The following is a 16,998-nucleotide window of genomic DNA, read 5'->3' as shown; positions in this document are numbered from 1 at the left end:
TATGAAATTCTTTCACTTAACTAGCACTTAGGAATCTTTGTTACCCAAAATTTTATATGAGAAGCTTCAACAAAAAGCTTGGAAAAAATGTTACTGGGATACATTTCCTTTCCATGCAACAAAGTCTTCAAAATAAAAAACCATCAAAATGTGCCTTTCTTCATTTAGTAAACATATTTAAATATATATACAGAATCACATAAATAAAATAATACAATTACATATTAGGTTTCATGTTTATTCAACTTCACAGAAAATCCAAAAATGTGTCTGAAATTGGTTATCTATCTAAATACCAATTGTTCATTATGGTGACATAATACTATGTGGTAGGGGAGATAGACCTAAGTTAAACAAATTCTTAAATTCCTGACATTCTTCCAAGTGGGCAAAAGGAAATCTGAAAAATCAAACTTACAAGTTGTAAGAAGATACAGAAAGTAATTTAACCTTTAATACCTGGAACAAGTTTTACAGCCACATTTGTAATTTACATATACAGTGGAGATCACTAAAAAAGCTTCCTGTTGCACTGCAGCAAGAAATCTTATTATAATGTAGGTTAAGTGAACTTGCTACAGAGGGCAGCAAGATAACCTCACTGAAGAATTTTAAGATTTTCATAATGGAATTTGTTATAGTGAGTTAAAATATTTTCTTAATTTTATACAGTACACATTTTTCAAAATGAACATTATCACTGAAGTTTGCTAACCACTGTTAGCAATTATTATTGTATACATACTTAATTTTACTTTAGTTATAGTATGTGGCTCTCCAAATATTAGCACATGAAGTGTTAAGTTTAAACATAATAATAAAATAATACCCTAAGATGAAAACTCAGGACATCAAAACTTTGATCATTATTGCACCTATTTTTCTACAGAAAAATGGAAAATTTACATCATAATCCTCCCAAAAAGTGAACAGACAAGTTGTAAAATCACAGACTTATTGGCATTAAACAAAATCTACAATGAACATTTTTTGTGAACTAATGTACAGAATTAATGTGCAATGAAATTTGGTTAACTGTGATCATGCAAATAAAAAATCCTCCACAATCATTTTTTCATTATGTTTTATAAAATGGTCTTAAAGATATACTTCCATAAACATTTCCGGTGCAATTTAGTCAATGACAAAAATACAAAGCTATCCCTTATTCTTTATTTTATAGATTTAAAAACATGCCTTTGTACTGCTGAGATACAAATAGCGTGTTTGGGAGAACTGAGCTCATGAAACGGTAAAAAACCAATGCATCTTGGTCCAACATTAGCTGCCTTGTATACAGCAGCCTCCCATAATCACTGGTGTCAGCACTGTTGGAAATGAAAAACAGTTAAATATTGAGAGATTAAGACACAATTCAAAACATTTTTTTAAAAAATAAAAGGCCGTTTCATAAACATGAAGAAATCTTTAAAAGGAAAATAATCACATCAATTGTGATATACATTGGAAAATAGTAAAGTGTCATTTTCCAAAATAGTAGCTTCTTTATTATATCCCCCCATCTATTATAACCAATCTTGGAAATATACCTTAAACATAATGGTGTATTATATGAGAATGCTCCATTATTCAATGTGATAAATTTAATAAGTTAGGATATGATTTTTTTTTCTGATGTTAACTGTGGAAAAACACAAAAGAACAGCACCTGAAATACTATAATGAATTTAGGCAAGCATTAAATAGTAAGTTTTATATTTTGGTTCAAAATACAGTTTATAAAACTGTATAAAGGATACTGACTGAAGTAATTTGTTTCTATATTTTGCAGATTATGATGGAGAAAAAAAAAAAAAAGAACTGCCCTAAATCCAAATAAATTTCCACTTCTCCCAATCTAGATGAAGTGGAATTTCATTCAAAATTTATAAGATTGTGATACCTACAGTAGCTCAGATAGTTGGATACATCACTCCCACCCTGTCCCTCCCCTCTCCCAAAAACAAGTTTTTGGCTCCAAAATAAAGTACAATAATAAACTCTTGATGAAAAACTATGTTATGGGGAAATCTATCATATACTATGGCTAAATATGAATTTACAGAAAAGAGCACATCCCATTTTCAGCACTTTTTCATAAACATGCAACTCACTATATAAAATACAAAACACTTGCTTTCAAGAACAGCTTTATAAAGACACACTGCATCAATAAAATTTTTTCTTTCTGATTAACTTTACACTGTTATGGAGAACTGGAACTTTTCTATGTGTATATATCAGGTTTTATATTATAGTGTAATAATTTGCATTTTCTGAACATAATGTTCAAGAGGAAATATCTATACACAATAACATTCTAGACTATTAAAAACTAATTCAAATTACAGAATTTTATTGATACAGTAGATTAATAAAAACTGAAAAGGGATGATGATAAAATGGGATAAAGAATTCAGTACATTATTTTATAACACACTCTTTAAAATTAAAATATTTTAAATCTCTCTTTTCTTAAAATTTTCATTGCCACGAAAGGCCAGAAAATTCTGAGACCAATACTGAGGTGTAAAATAATCAAACTTCAGGACTATTTCACAATTTGTGTGGTGTCCTCCCATTGGAGGCATCATTCAGGTGTAATGGCAGACAATTTAGCACCTCTGAAGATTAAGGGTGCCTAGGAGTAAACACTAGGTAAGATACACAAGGGAAAGAGACCATTTTACTCTCCAACAAACAATGACATCAAGAAAATGACACCATTTGTTGAAAAAATTTTTTTCACAGTAAAATTGAAGAGAATACAAATACAAACACTGACAGATTACTGCTTAAGATCTATCCTAACAAACTCTTTCCAAATCAATAGATCCAATAAACAGTTGGGTACTGTCAGTTTAAAGCCGCCGATAAAAGCTATACAAGCACTTTAGAAGTCAGAAACATTAAGAAAGAGAAGGGAAAGAAGGAATGGAGGAAGGGAGGGTGCAAGGGAGGGAGAGAGGAAGGGAGGAAGGAAAAAATATATTTACAAGTTTTTTCTTTAGTTTATGTCTACATAGCCATCGCACATCACACTTCCACAAGACTCCATAGTCAATGTTATCACCAAGCGTATGGCTAAAGCGCTGTGACCACAAACACATGAGGTCATCAAAGAAAGTTCCAACTGTCCACTTTCTGGCAGTCCCACTTTGTGCATCAAAGGCTTTACTTAGCCTCAAGCTTGACAAAAGAATGCTTCTTCTCAAAGCTTTCACACAGAAAGTTATTAATTACATTTGTTCATCGCCTTTCTCTTTTAGAACTTCGCCGCCGTACCTTAAAAGGAAAATTATCAGATGCTTAATTAAAATATTAGACATAGCAGTAATTAATTATTTTTTAATCAATCATTATTCTTAGCTGTTCCTGATTTTCTTTTTCTTCACTGGAAACCCTTCTCCTATTTTAAGTTCCTACCTTATCATCACATATTTAGACTTTATATAATATTTGAATGCCCACAAATAGTTTTTCCCACGACAGAGAAGAAAAAACTATTTTACTTTTCTATTTAATAATTTCAAAGAGAAATGAACAGAAATCAATGTAAACAGTAAGAAAAACAATTGCAAATATTTTCTCACTTATGTTTCTGTGGTAAAAGAAAACATTTGGTCCTTATGAACTTAGGCTTACAGTTGTTTTTCTGGGAAAATCATTATTGAATGTGGATTGTAACAATCATCAAATACATAGAAATAATCTGAATTTCAGATATATTACAATTTACTGGCAAATACTAATGAAAGCATAAAACTTTAGTTCAAAAATGACTGGTAATAAGAGGAATATAAACAGAACAGGATTTTAAATAAAATTAATTTATGGTGTAGTTTAAAAAAAATTTTTTTGGATGAAGACATTAATCACTGAGAATTTATCAGCAGTATTTTTACACTCAAAACAATAAAAAAAATACTTTTAGAAACAAGCCCAACAAGTTTGAGACCACTGAGTTCAGATATTTTTCTGTGGTCTTATTAACCCCTTCATATAAATGAACCCTGATGCAGAGAGAAGTGCTGATGTTAAATAGCACAGAGGGGCGGAGGTCAGCTCTGGGACTACATCTCAGAACACAGGTTTCTCAAATAAAGATGGCTGGCTGTGCTGATCCAAAGACTCAGCATTAGTGTATCATCAAGAGAATAGTCCTGACTTAAATGTGTTAACAGTATTTCTTCCAAAGAGAAATACTCAAATGTGTTAACTGACAAAGCCATTCTTTAAAAAAAAAATATATCTCAGGAAGAATCATATTTCCACTTTTGTAAAAGAAATGTTTGTTACCAATTTTATAAATTTCAAAGATGTGATTTTATCCTATATGGTTAACTTCCAGTTTCCACTGTGAAACTCCCAAGAAAAAAGAAACATAAACCACAGTCTATTTAACATATAAGAGTGCTCTAAAATCAAGGTACAACTTAAATGCCTGAAGTAACATCAGACAGTTACTTGTTCTTCTATATGTTCAGCTTTCAACCTGATATTTACACTTTCACAAGGCTAAATCTATTATTTGCACTTAGAGTCTCAGTATTCCTTAAAGGATACTCTGTAATTATCCAAGCTGGTAGATGAAACAACTATACAAACTATGAAGAAAAGCAAATAAATACTTAGACTTATAAGAGCAAGTGCTATATGTATCTTATAAAATATTTACCAACTCTATTCTATATTCTATACTATCATACACGGTACTCTAATAAACACATACATTTACTGTAGAAACTTCTTCTTCCTCTGTTTCTTCCTGTGGAATATCATCATTGACAGGAGAGCTACCCTGAAACACATCTACTTCTTCACTTGAATCATTTTCTTTAGTAGATGCTTGTTTGGAGCGTCCTACACGGCTAGAGTAAAACAGATGTAAAATAAAATGAACATTCTGATCTTTGAGTAGTAGAAATGCTTTATTTCATAAATTCTCAATTATTCATTTCATAAATTCTCAATTATTATCATTTTTATCCTTCATTACCTTACAAAACAAGAAATATTTTCTAAACCCTAAACCAGTTTAATCACAGAATCTCACCTACAAACATTGACCAAGTAACAAAAACGTGTGACTGAAACCAATACCATAAAGGATTTTAAAACATAAACCAAAGTCTACTCTTCCTGTTATCTTTTCTCCACTCAGTAAAAGGCATCTGTATCTACTGAGCTGCTCAAAACAGAAAATTTGGAGTCCTTCTTACTAGTGTACCACTCTTCATTTGGCCCCATAATTCTTACAAAGAAATCTCAAATCCTACTCACTTCTCTCCACCTCTATTGCTATTACACATTTCCAAACCATTCTCATCTCTTTACCTCTTCTCTAAAAATGTAAAAGCAGCTGATGTCATTCACTCCCCCTCAATAACTACCTACTTTATTGACAGAAATTCCAAAAACCTCCTTAACATAGTATATAAGGCCCTGCAGACAGTCCTTGGCTACCTGTCCATTCCCATCTCTTTCTACTCCCCAATTCCTCACAACTACAATCTGGCAAATTCTTGCCTTCCTTCAACTCTCTGAATTGGCCAAGATTTTTCCTACTTTGGAACCTTCAGATCCAATGTTCCTTCCAATTGTGTTCTTCTTGCTATCCATCAGCCTAACTCCTACTATTTTCAAGAAATCAACTGTCACTTTACAAAGAGAAAACTTCCCAATTCCAAAGCTCTTTCATTACGTTCTCTTACAGTACCCTAAATTTTCATCAGGGCACATATCATAATTTAGAATTCCATATTTAAGAGTGATTATGTAATGAGCACATGCCTATTTAGATGGTAAATCCCATAAGAACAAGAATCGTGTCTGTTCTGTGCCACTATATCCCCCAGCACCTAGTAATGTCTGAAGTACTAGTACTCTTTGAGGCAATCAAATATATGTAATAGATATCACCATTTAATCAAATGTATCCTTCTCAATATCTTTTTTCTATCTGCATGTATATTCTTTAATTAAAAACTTTTTTTTATTTGAGTACAGCTGATGCACGTTACGTTAGTTTCTTTCAGGTACACAACACAGTGATTCAACTTGTTTAAACATTATGCTATGCTCATTACAAGTATACCTACCATCTATCACCATGCAATGCTACTACAGTATTACTGACCATATTCCCTATGCCGTGTCCCTTTATTCCTGTGATTTATTCATTCCCAAACTCAAAGCCCGTATCTCCCACTCCCCTTCACCCATTTTGCCCAAGTGCCCTACACCTACTTCCTTCTGGCAATAATCATCACCTTATTATTCTTTGTATGGCAACTTTTTAAAAAAAAATTAATAGAGTTTATCACTTCTCTTAGGTAATCCAAAGTATTTTTTAATCCACACTCAAACCAAGTATATTTTTTTATATGATTCAGTTTTTCAGAATTAACAAAAGAAAAAACAGGAATTACATGGAAAATACAATCTTTCTCAATTCTACTGAGGTCAGAACAAGAAAAACAGGCAGATCATAACATATGTTATTCTACTAGTTCTTAAAAAAGAGGTTCCCTGTGAAGGGAAGATACACTGTTAAGACAGAATACAGAGTCTTTTTTTCAATATGATTTTTAAAAGAAACACTTGGTTGGTTTAGAATATTCCTATGAGGAAATGCCATGATAATTATTTAAGTCCTTAATTTTTTGGTGTCCAAATATAAACAAATTACAGTTATGAGCCTCAAAGATAATTCTGTTATTTCCTCATTATAAAATTGTGGAAATTTAATATTCCTTAAGAATTTATTTAAAAACAGTTATTTTCTGTAATTGAATCCAAACACATTTACAAAGCTATCACAAAAACATACTTACCTTTACTTTTTACCCAAGGAAAAAATTAAATGGAAGAGGACATGAAGTAGCTAGACACTCAGGCAACTTTTCCTCTTCCTGTGGAATACACAGGAATAGGAAACACTTCTAAGGTAAGTTAAGTATTAAGCCAAGGAGTGCTGGCAAGTCTGAAAAGCCATGGCACTGATGTAATTATGTAATGAGATTATTCTAAGAAAACTGCAGAATTTCTGACATATGGAAGACATGCTATTCTAGTTCTATTTAAATAACTGAGAAAAGTACAAAATATATAAATTACAGTACTGATACTCCTACTACTTTAATAATCTTAGGTACAGAATTGTTACTGTAACTTCTTATAAATGTGTTCGTGTGCTTCCAAAACTATTTATATGTAGATATGGATGTGTTAATTTGATTAGAAAAGAAACAAAATCAAAACACCAAAAACTTCAAATCTACATGTGATAATTTCTATAGATATAATTTAAAGAAAAATAATGCCTGTTACTTTCCTACACAATTCAAAGAATAAAAGCAAAAATGTAAAAACTATTCTACAAAATAGTTACAAAAACTATTTTACAAAAATGTAAAAACTATTTTCCTCCTGCTGAGGAGAGACATTAAGAAAAACTCTAGTGTGGAATGATAAGGCAACATGGTCAGTATGATGTGATTATTTAAAAATACCTTCTCATCTCCAGGTACTATAAAGTCTGTATTGGAAATAATCTACTTGCTATTCATTTATAAAGATTTGCCTAAGACCTGTAAAAATGTACAAATCAGAGAGTTAATTGGGATATCAATCACCTAGGTAAGTTTATAAAAACTTCATCTTACCTAGTGTAATGAGAATAAATATATGGGATTTTAAATATAGCCCTATGTATATTTGAAAACTTATGATGAACTTTTTTGCAAAATAATTTGAAACTGGTTTGAAACTTAATATTATTTACAACTTACACATTTTTTTTTGGTTGTGATGGTGATGGCGTTTTTGATGGTCTTCCTCGTCCTTTTTGTGGTGTGGATTGTGTGGATTCAACTGCACTACCTTCAGGAGATTCTGCTCTGCTTTGGAGAAGACCCAAATGTGCATAGCATCAAATTATGATTTATAACATAGTCACTAAATACATGCAGTTCAGAGTTGCATGTACTTACCTCTGTTGTGCTCTCCTTGATGTTCGGTGCTGTTTGCTCTTTGACTTCTGTTCTGTATTTCCACTTTGTCTTTCTTCTTCTTCCTCTTCTTCTGGTGCTGAAGGTCCAGATTTTTTTTTGGTTCCTTTTTTTGAAGTTTTCATTGTTGGCTCTTCTTTCGGTGTACCTCCACCAAGAGGTTTAGGTGGTCGACCTCTTTTACCTTTCTTTGGTGGACTATTCTGTTCATCCTCATTTTCTAATATATCTTCTTTGAGCCTCTTTTCCTCAGGCCACTGTTGTTCATCTGATTCTGAAGCCGTGTGGCCTCTCTTCCGTCCACGCTGACTACCTTTAGGTTTCTGTTCCTGTACCAACTTAGTGAGGTCATCCATACCTAATTTCTCTTCTGAATCTGTGACAGGTGTTTTTTTCCGGCTTCTAGGTTTGTCCAATTCAGACTAGGAATAAAAATCACAATTTCAAACATAAAATTGTTAAGTATGCCCAATTTGAAAAATAAAACAAAAAACATGCTATTTTGTCATAAAAATGTGCTTAAATAAAATGTAGAGTTCTTAAGCACACATCAGAACCATAACTACTTGTATTTTAACTAAAAAAATTATCTAGGTAAGAGGATACATTTTTATTTTTACTATGGTAGAGAGCCTCAAATGGAAACCTTTCAAGATCAGTTTTTTATTAAATTATAAATTTTAACAAAAAGCTATTTATTTCATTAAAAAAATTCTAAATTTCTTGCATGAACAATGGATAACTAAAGTACAAAAGATCTGCTTTGATAGTTTAAATAATTCCAATTTCATTACACAGTGTATAAGACATAAACTACCAACTATGCTATCTATATCGTGCTTAGACACCATAAAAGAACTACTTTTATTTTATAAATGGAGGTTCCAAGATAGAAAAGTTAAATATATTAATCACTTATTAAAAATTTTAGTAAGTTCTGAATCACTTCTGAAAGATACTGCTTCTTTCCATGTACAACTAATTAAAAATAAAACAATTTAAATCATTTAATTTGTAACTCAGAGTTAAAATAAAAGCCTAGTCTATAATCAGAGAATTTATACACTGACCAGAAGATGGAAACTGAGGAAATTCTCCAAAGAAATCAAGAATAATATGACCCTTATACCTCTCCATACATATATATGTATAATACCCATAAATTAATGTAAATTTTCTTTCCAAAAAGTTTGTGCCAACTTACATTCTTAAAAATCAGTGAAAAGAAAAAAAAAAATCACCTGATTAGTTTAATAGTCATTTTGTTTCCTGAGAACTCCCAAATACATCATTGGTATTATGTTCTTTGCTCATTTGTACACTGGAGTCTTAGTATTTTAATCCACATTCTATTTTTTTGTGTATATTTAAATTTTAGTTCCTATTTGTTATGGACTGAATTGTGCCCACATAAAATTCACATGTTGAACCTATAAACCCTAATATTATGGTGTCTGAAGAAGAGGTCTTTGGGAGATACTTGAGATGAGATCATCACTGTGAGTGGGGCCCTCAGAGAGACCTCTCTGTCTCTCTCCACCATGTGAGGACAGGGTGAGAAGGTGGCCATCTGCAAACCAGGAAGAAAGCTCTCACCAGGAAGCAAATCGGCCAGCACTTTGATCTTGAATTCCCAACCTTCAAAATGGTAAGAAAATTAATTGTTTAAGCCACCCAGTCTATGGTATTTTGTTATGGCTGCCTGAGCAAAAAGACATTATTGTATCTTAATAGGATTTGAGATAAAGTTCTAAACTATTTTTCCTATCGACCCCCCAAAGAATATTACAATCATTTAAAAAACCACTGACTTGTAATGCCTCCTTTATTTTGTATTATGTTTTAAAAATTAATGTTTCTGAGCTATTGTAATAGCAGCATAATATTTTACTAACTATAAATAAATACATTTGTGTCTGGCTGTGCTTATCATATTATTACTCTTCTTTTTTGTATTTATTTATTCTTCCACATGTGCTTAAAACCATACTGGAATTTTATAATTACATATAGATTCATTTAGAAAGAACGGTCATCTTTTCTTATTCATTTTTCCCATTAAAGAACATGGTATGCCTTCTTTCTCTTCAAGTCTTGTATGTTTCTCAATTTGGATATCTCCACATAGTTTCCCCCTACTTTTTTTAAGGAAGTTTAGATCAATGAATCTATCTATCTTTGTTGTTGTAGTGGTTATTGTGGTGTAGCAAATCTCCTTCCCCACAAGTGTATATAAAGAATATATATATACACGTAATATATAACATACATAATATATATAAAAAATTTTGATATAAAGAAAAATTACCATGCTAAATTCTTAATTTTTCAATTGCTTCTCTTATTTTTCTAAGAATACAAAAATAAAAATGAATGTTTCTTCTTTTTCATTGTCATATCTTTGACTCCTAGTTGATGTCTTCCTGAATTTGTCAAATATTCTAGAACAATCTTAAATAATAGTGATGACAACAGTAGCTTGTTTTGCTGATTTTTAATAAAAATGCTTCAAGCATTTTGCCTTTTTGAATAACTTAAGAGTAACTGAATCAATGACTAATGATTTAAACAGATAAAACTTTCAGCATGTTAAGGAAATACCCTGCTTGTATTAGTTTATTAAGAGTTCATATGTATCAAGAATGGATTTTTAATTGTATTTATGTCTTCTTGATATGACCTGAGATTATCTTGTTAGTATTCTTATATGGTATCCTTATTTGCTATATTATATTAAAAGATTTTTTAGCATTAAATTATCCTTACACTCAGGAAAAATAGACCTTTAAATGACTGGTTTAATTTGTTAATGTTTATTTAGAGTTTTGTATATAAATTAAGAATTGATTATTGTTTTTCAGAGATGCATAGAGGAGGGAAATACTGAATTAAAACTAAATTTAAAATTATCACCTCCAATTTTAAATGTTGCAATTCATTTTGATGTCCAAAAATGTGATAAGGTGGTTGAACTCTGGAAAAGGTTGGTGGTAAACAGGGTATTCAATGTCTGCTTTCTTGAGAATACTATAAAACAATCTAGTTTGCTAAAGCACTACCTTCTCAGTTTCCTCTTCATTTTGCACTGTACTGTCTTAAGAACAGAGGGATTATAAAACTGAGGTTTGAAGCAGAAAACAGAGAAAATTTTTCTTTGTAAAACTAAATATTTGAATATAAATGTATATGGAGAATAATTCCTTTGTGGTGAAATTTTAATGTCAAGGTAGTAAAGACAGTACTCTTCCACTATAATCTACTGGTCTTTAAACTGAACTTCTGTCTCATGATTCTAAATTCAGTTGATATTTCAGTTGATATTTATTATTAAGGTTCTTGTAATATTTCTGAAAATGGATGCAATGTTACACAAAAGGCAGCCAAAGGCCTCCATTATAATCATACAAATCAATCTCAAAAGCACAGAATTTCAAAACTTTTCCATGAAATATAGAAACTTTGTTCTTCAGTGCTCCAGAAGGTAGAGCTAGATATAGAATTTATAATATAACAAAATCCATCACAACCATGTTTCCCAAATTTTGGGGGGACGTGGGAATAAGGGAACAGGACAGTATCTGGGTATGGGTGGCCTAGCTGATGATTCCAATAAATGAGAGAAATTATAAGCTCTCCACCTAAGGCATTTTCAAGCATGTGCTAACCAACTCTCATAAATGCTAATGAAGGAATTTGTGCATTAAGTGAGAAGTATGACTAGAAGACATAAATACCTTTTTCAATTCAAGGTTCTCTTCTATAAATCCAGATAACAGGATTCCTTTCTGGCTAAGCGATCAATTTTTAATTCTGCTTGGGCAAAATTTTTAAACAGCCAATAAAAATCAGAATTTACAGTATGAATAGTAAGGATTTAGAAAAAATTTCATAATTATAATTTTTCAAGTGGAAAGAAAAACAATCTGGCAAAACAAATTACTGGAGAAACTTGAAAACAACTGAAAATAACTTAAACGTTTTGGGATATGTAATGTTGGGCCAGTGGTAGACATGGAGGGCATAGTATTTCAGTGAAAGCAAAAGTATTTTATTAATAACCTTCCACCTCTCCTAACAGAGTAGATTCAAATGCATTAACTTTTACTTTATAATAATCATTAATCAAAAATATTGATCTTTATAATAATAAAACAACAGCAACACCGATTAACTTAGGCTAATTCATTTATTCTGATAAATCTTACCAGCTAAGTAGCCACACTTTACAGGTAAAGTAACTGATTCAGAGAGCCTCACTGATTATTCAAGAAATGTTTAAAGCTAAACTAGAAGGTCAAAATGTGTCCAATTATTAAAGCTATCAGGTTGTATTGAATACATAACTGTATTTTATATCTGCACTAAATCTGTCTTTAAATGACATTTATAAATTGTTTCTGTCATATAAGTTATCATTATTATTAAAATTTAAAACCTAAAGGAGGCCTTTATGAAGACTGTAGCATTTCACCACTAGAAGCTTGTCTAGTAATGAAAGGCTCAAGAAATCATCGAAAATGGAAGAACCTTTAAGGACCCTCATTCTACATCCCTTCTGATGCTAAGTCTAAACTTACTGTGTTTTAAAAACACCAACAAAACAACCAAAAAACCCCCAAGCAGTTCTGAGTATGGGACTGGCATGTTTGATTTCAAAGATCTACAGATAAAGATCACTTATTAAAATGGCAAGAAATACAAGAGATTCAATATCCTTAAATTATATGATAGAGGGTAACTGTAAACTCAAATTTGTGATTAAAACCATTAAAAGAAAATCAAGTGACAAATTTGAGAACAGTGTTAACTGGTTTCATTGTAAAAATTATTTATACAGTAAAATTGTTTTTATCATTATTATTATAATTATCATAAAAACAAACCAAATATCTCACCCTTACAAGATCAGAGTCGTCTCTCTTGTCACTTTTTTTTCCTGGCAAAGGTGAGGACATTGTGTAATCTTCATTTTCACTGTGATCCATTTCAGAGCTATCAAGCCTTTTAATACAGACATTTATAATTATTGCAATGAAATAACCTTAAAAATTTTTTCTGTTCCCTAGTATAGCTTTACAGCTTTATGAGGAAGTTTCATTCTTTTCAAAAAAGTATCCATTTTATTCTATCATATTTAGCAACAAACCAACAAGCAACAAATCACATTTAATTTAACATAATAGGGAAACTTAAAAAAATCACAAATTTAGTTTTTTTCCTAAGTCTTTTTAAAACCTAAATTCCGGGGCGCCTGGGTGGCTCAGTGGGTTAAGCCTCTGCCTTCAGCTCAGGTCATGATCTCAGGGTTCTGGGATCGAGCCCCGCATTGGGCTCTCTGCTCAACGGGGAGCCTGCTTCCCCCTCTCTCTAGGCCTGCCCCTCTGCCTACTTGTGATCTCTCTGTCAAATAAATAGAAAATCTTAAAAAAAAAAAAACAAAAACCTAAATTCCATTTTGGAGTGGGCATATAAATTAAAACTTTTCTTGTTAGCAAGTTGAATTGGCCTGTATTACTACAATCTGCACCGTTCCTTATCTCTCCCATAGCCCCATTCCACTTTTCCTTCTCTGTACTTTTACTACCCTCTAATACAGTAAAGTTATTGTGTTTATTCTCTACTATCTTCCCCTGCTAGAGTGCAAGCATGTATCATTTTGTCAACTGTACTTAGCAATTTATACTAAGCACTTGTACCAGTGCCAGCCATCAAGCAGGCATTCAATAAATACGAAGTGAATTAATAGCACATGCTCTCATTTATTGGTATAAAGGCTGTCTTCTGTCCTAGGTGATCACAACCTTAAACTGGCTTTAAAAACCATTTAAACATTGTTAAATCCTAAATCTCAATCTCTGGTCCAGAAGTTACCCTGAGCTCTAGACTCACATAGCTAATTGTCCACTCACTTGAATTTCTAATAGGCACCTCAACTTTAACCAAAACAGTCATTTGGACACTCCTCTTTTCTCCATCTCCCCAGAACACACACACACACACACACACACACACACACACACACACAGTCTGTTCCCCCTCAAATTTGGCTTCTACATCTCAGTAAATGGCACCACCACTAAATACAGAGGCAAAACACCTAGGGTACATCCTTAAATATTCCATTTCCATAATTATTCACATCTGACCCATCAGCAAAACTATTTGGCTCTACCATCAAAATAAATCCTAAATTTGACTATTTACCATCTTCCTCCCTCTATCCCTTCCCTGAATTACTATTAGCTGACTCCTAACTGGCTTTTCTACCTCAAGTCTAGTTCCTCTATTCTCCACAACCAAGGCAATCTAATAAAAGTACAAATCAGATCACTGGGCTCCACAGCAATATCTTAGCATAGAGGGAAGAGTCAAAGACAATTCTGAGGCTCTTAGTCTAAATGACTGTGTGAATTAGATCATCTTTGATTATAACCAGGAATTCAAAAAGAAAAACCAGTAATTTAGGAAATGAGTTGGGGAAATGTTTTGGTAATGTCAAGTATGGGGCCATCCACTAGAAAACGTCCAAATGATACAGATGAAGGGTCAGGTAGGTATCAGCCACTGATATGTATTAATACAGGAATCTAAAGCAAGAGCTATTTAAGTAATTTTTGTTAAATTTCTACTATTTTATATATCACTTAAAAATTTATTCATTACAAGGAAATTGATAAGACATTTTAGAATGTGTCCTTTCTTGGGGCGCCTGGGTGGCTCAGTGGGTTAAGCCTCTGCCTTCAGCTCAGGTCATGATCCCAGGGTGCTGGGATCGAGCCCCGCATCAGGATCTCTGCTTAGTGGGGAGCCTGCTTCCTCCTCTCTCTCTGCCTGCCTCTCTGCCTACTTGTGATCTCTCTGTCCAATTAAAAAAAAAAAAAAAAAGAATGCGTCCTTTCTTTATTGATTGGTTAAAAACAATACAAAAGATAGCACAGTCTTTCCTAAAAACTAAGCAAAATCAATAAACAGTGATAGTTAAGCCCTGTACAAGGTTCTGCGGCTAACAAACCGTGTACGAAGCATTATACTGAAACTAGTGAAAGTGTGAATTTTCCCTTTTCCTTTTTAAAAAGAAAAATTTGTAGAGCATGATTTGAAAGTACAATTTTAAAACAATTTTTTGAACAAAAAAGTTTATACATGTAACAGGAAAAAGAAATTCAAATCAAAGAATATATAAAATAATCTCCCTCCTACACTAGATTACCATAGGACATTGTGTAGTCTTCCAAAAACTTTCTATACAATAAAAGCCAGTGTGAATACAAATCCTTTCTAAAAACTTGAAAATACTATAACATTGTTCTATTCTTTGCCTTTTTTACTCAATAATGTATTGTGGAAATAATTCATATTAGCTCATACTTCATCATTTTTAATGATTATGTATTCCATTGCACGGATGTACCATAATATAACAGTTTCATGACTGCTAGACATTTAGCTTATGTCTACGAACACAGGTTCTACCAGCAAGGTAAAATATGAAAGGGTAATAAGATGGAATGCCTATCTAAAATAAGAGAGCAAATAAGTAAGAACTTGTAAATGGCTACCAATGTTAAATGGGAATGTTCAGATATGCAATGATTTCCATGCACTGACATTAAATGTTTTGGGTTACATCATTTTAGATCTTGGTGCCTTGTTGGAATCCTTAAATGTAAAGTATGATATTTCTTAGGTACTTACCTCCCTTTTATTCTTCCAGGAGAGCTTGGATTTGAGCTGCTGCTTGCATTGCTTACAGTTTCCATTCGAGATGACTTTGTCTGAGATTGCTTGCCTGCTGATGAAAGTGGCTTATTAACAGCTCCTAGAACATTGGTTGTTTTAGGCTGAAATGAAAAATGCATATCTCTTTCTATTTGATTAAAGCCAAAAGAAATTTACATGTAAAGAACCATAAAAAAATCTGTCAAAGTGTTTACATACAAATCACACACACAAATATGCCTATCCTTAAGCAATATAAAGATTATGAATTATCACTTGAATGAGTGAAAAACTATATAGATGGCATAATAGCTAATGCCATCTTAGCTATCTAGAGGAAAAGGCTTACATAGAAACTGAGGACAAATAAAATATGCAGTCAACAAAAAAAGATAATCAGACTATTCCTTTGGAAGGACCTAAGAAGATGTTTTTAACTCTTAAGACTTTTATCATGTTATTATAGGGTAAAATATTTAAGGATCAAGGTCTCCAGGGCTTTCTTATAAGCTACAAAATAAATTCATGTATCTGAGCTTGCATCTATACAGTAAATATAATTATTTCTAATTAGTAAATGGAAGATATCTAATAATTATATTTACTATCATAAGATATATCAATTTTCAATGAAATATAAAATAACATAGTTATGCCAATAATACTAAAATAAACTGCCACATAAAAATTAGAATGATTCCCAGCACATACTTTTCCAGGAGTGAAAAACGATTTCATTTCTGGAGGCAGGTAATTTTTGGTGTTACTGAAATTCTACAAGCAAGGGAAAAAGTTGCAATTAGTGAATATTCAAACACTACACAAAAGGTGTTTTGAAGCCAACAATGCATACAACAGCTTTTGTTTCACAGTGCATAATACATATTTAAATAATCAGTTCAAACACAAAATTTCAGTCACTAATTTTAAACGCTGTAATAAGGGGCACCTAGGTGACTCAGTTGGTTAAGCACCTGCCTCTTCATTTCAGCTCAGATCATGATCTCAGGGTCACGAGATCGAGCCCCGTGTCGGACTCTGCTCTGGACATGGAGTCTGCTTAAGATTCTCTCTCTCCCTCTGTCCCTCCCCTCCCCTAAAAATAAATAAATAAATACTGTAATAAATTTAAACTAATCTCATACCAACTCCAATATTAACAAAAACACATTTAACATCTAACATGTTAGAGCTCTGTTAGCGCATCAGAAAACGCATGCTTCTGTAACAATACTCTCCAGAGAAGAGACCACATATACTCCTGTTG

At 32.2% G+C, this 16,998-nt stretch overlaps 1 protein-coding gene across 6 annotated transcripts in view; it reads right to left on the bottom strand.

Moving 5' to 3' along the window:
* Nucleotides 1-222: 222 nt before the first annotated feature.
* PDS5B (PDS5 cohesin associated factor B) overlaps nt 223-16,998 on the bottom strand; it is a 192,954-nt gene continuing 176,178 nt past the window's right edge. For 2 of the 6 annotated variants that reach the window (XM_032880024.1, XM_032880025.1), the window contains exons 29-35: nt 16,443-16,505; nt 15,708-15,853; nt 12,908-13,013; nt 7,995-8,434; nt 7,794-7,904; nt 4,733-4,871; nt 223-3,285 (exon numbers count right to left, since the gene is read on the bottom strand). In XM_032880024.1, the coding sequence (XP_032735915.1) occupies nt 3,250-3,285; nt 4,733-4,871; nt 7,794-7,904; nt 7,995-8,434; nt 12,908-13,013; nt 15,708-15,853; nt 16,443-16,505 (1,041 nt within the window). In that variant the 3' untranslated portion in view covers nt 223-3,249. The remainder of the gene's footprint in view (nt 3,286-4,732; nt 4,872-7,793; nt 7,905-7,994; nt 8,435-12,907; nt 13,014-15,707; nt 15,854-16,442; nt 16,506-16,998) is intronic. The other 4 variants (XM_032880027.1, XM_032880026.1, XM_032880029.1 and 1 more) reach the window with 4 other exon arrangements.

The sequence above is a fragment of the Lontra canadensis genome, unplaced genomic scaffold (assembly GCF_010015895.1).
Source record: "Lontra canadensis isolate GAN:19392208 unplaced genomic scaffold, GSC_riverotter_1.0 scaffold67, whole genome shotgun sequence".
In the NCBI taxonomy this organism is placed as follows: domain Eukaryota; kingdom Metazoa; phylum Chordata; class Mammalia; order Carnivora; family Mustelidae; genus Lontra; species Lontra canadensis.
Note: the sequence above shows the minus strand (reverse complement) of the source record. Positions and strands in the feature narration are given on the sequence as shown.